Source organism: Theobroma umbraticum, unplaced genomic scaffold (assembly GCF_002168275.2).
Source record: "Theobroma umbraticum cultivar Fairchild unplaced genomic scaffold, ASM216827v3 scaffold_130.0, whole genome shotgun sequence".
NCBI lineage: Eukaryota > Viridiplantae > Streptophyta > Magnoliopsida > Malvales > Malvaceae > Theobroma > Theobroma umbraticum.
Window position 1 is genome coordinate 1,213,741 of NW_018397264.1, and position 1,004 is coordinate 1,214,744.

The 1,004-nt window shown below is 39.2% G+C and overlaps 1 protein-coding gene across 1 annotated transcript in view; it reads right to left on the reverse strand.

Moving 5' to 3' along the window:
- Nucleotides 1-57: 57 nt before the first annotated feature.
- LOC110421126 (stromal 70 kDa heat shock-related protein, chloroplastic-like) overlaps nt 58-1,004 on the reverse strand; it is a 4,899-nt gene continuing 3,952 nt past the window's right edge. Inside the window, exons 9-12 of the mRNA XM_021434610.2 lie at nt 799-1,002; nt 493-572; nt 258-400; nt 58-160 (exon numbers count right to left, since the gene is read on the reverse strand). Coding sequence (XP_021290285.2) covers nt 58-160; nt 258-400; nt 493-572; nt 799-1,002 — 530 coding nt within the window. The remainder of the gene's footprint in view (nt 161-257; nt 401-492; nt 573-798; nt 1,003-1,004) is intronic.

Consider the following 1,004-nt stretch of genomic DNA (forward strand, 5'->3'; position numbering starts at 1 on the left):
TTCTTTTTTTTTTTTTGGGAAATGAAAAGAATAGAAACAGATTGAAATAATATAAATCTACCTGTCAAGCAGGTCTGAGCACAGTTCCTCAAACTTAACCCTGGTAAGGGTTGTCTCAATGTGTTTAGGGCCATCTGCAGTGGCAGTAATGAATGGTAAACTGGAACCAGAAAAGAAAAAGCTGCATTACTAAACACCACATAGAAAAAGCACAAATAAAATATGGGCACAAAGAAAAGAGGGGGCAAGAGAGATGCCTTATGTTTGCTTGAGTCAAAGATGATAACTCCATTTTAGCTTTCTCAGCAGTCTCAGTTAACCGCTGAAGAGCTTGTTTGTCTTTCAAAAGATCTATGCCTTCATCTCTCTTAAAGTTATCAGCAAGCCAATCAACAATTCTCTGCACATACAATATGATACATAGTGCTTACTTCAACACCACAAGATACAACAAAGACACAAGAGAATGGTCGTTCATCTGAGAATACCGACCTTATCAAAGTCATCACCACCCAAATGTGTGTCTCCAGATGTAGAGAGCACCTCAAACACTCCATCACCAACCTCAAGCACTGTAACATATTAACAAACAGACAATAAAACATTTGTTGGATCTTCACCAAATAAAAGATAAATGAAGTCCACCAATAGTCATCAGTCTTCAGAACAAATGAAGACCAAACCAAGGAAGCATTCCCCAAGCACATATCTAACTATTTCACATAGTAAGACATAAGCGACGTAAGATAGAACTTAAGTAAACATGCAGATAGATAAGTTCTCAAATGGCCAGCATACCTGAAACGTCAAAAGTACCACCTCCAAGATCAAACACAAGGATGGTTTCATTGTTCTTCTTCTCAAACCCATATGCCAGAGAGGCAGCAGTAGGTTCATTGATAATCCGGAGAACGTCTAGCCCAGCAATTCGACCAGCATCCTTTGTTGCCGTCCTTTGGGAATCATTGAAGTAAGCAGGGACAGTAACAACAGCTTTGGTCACT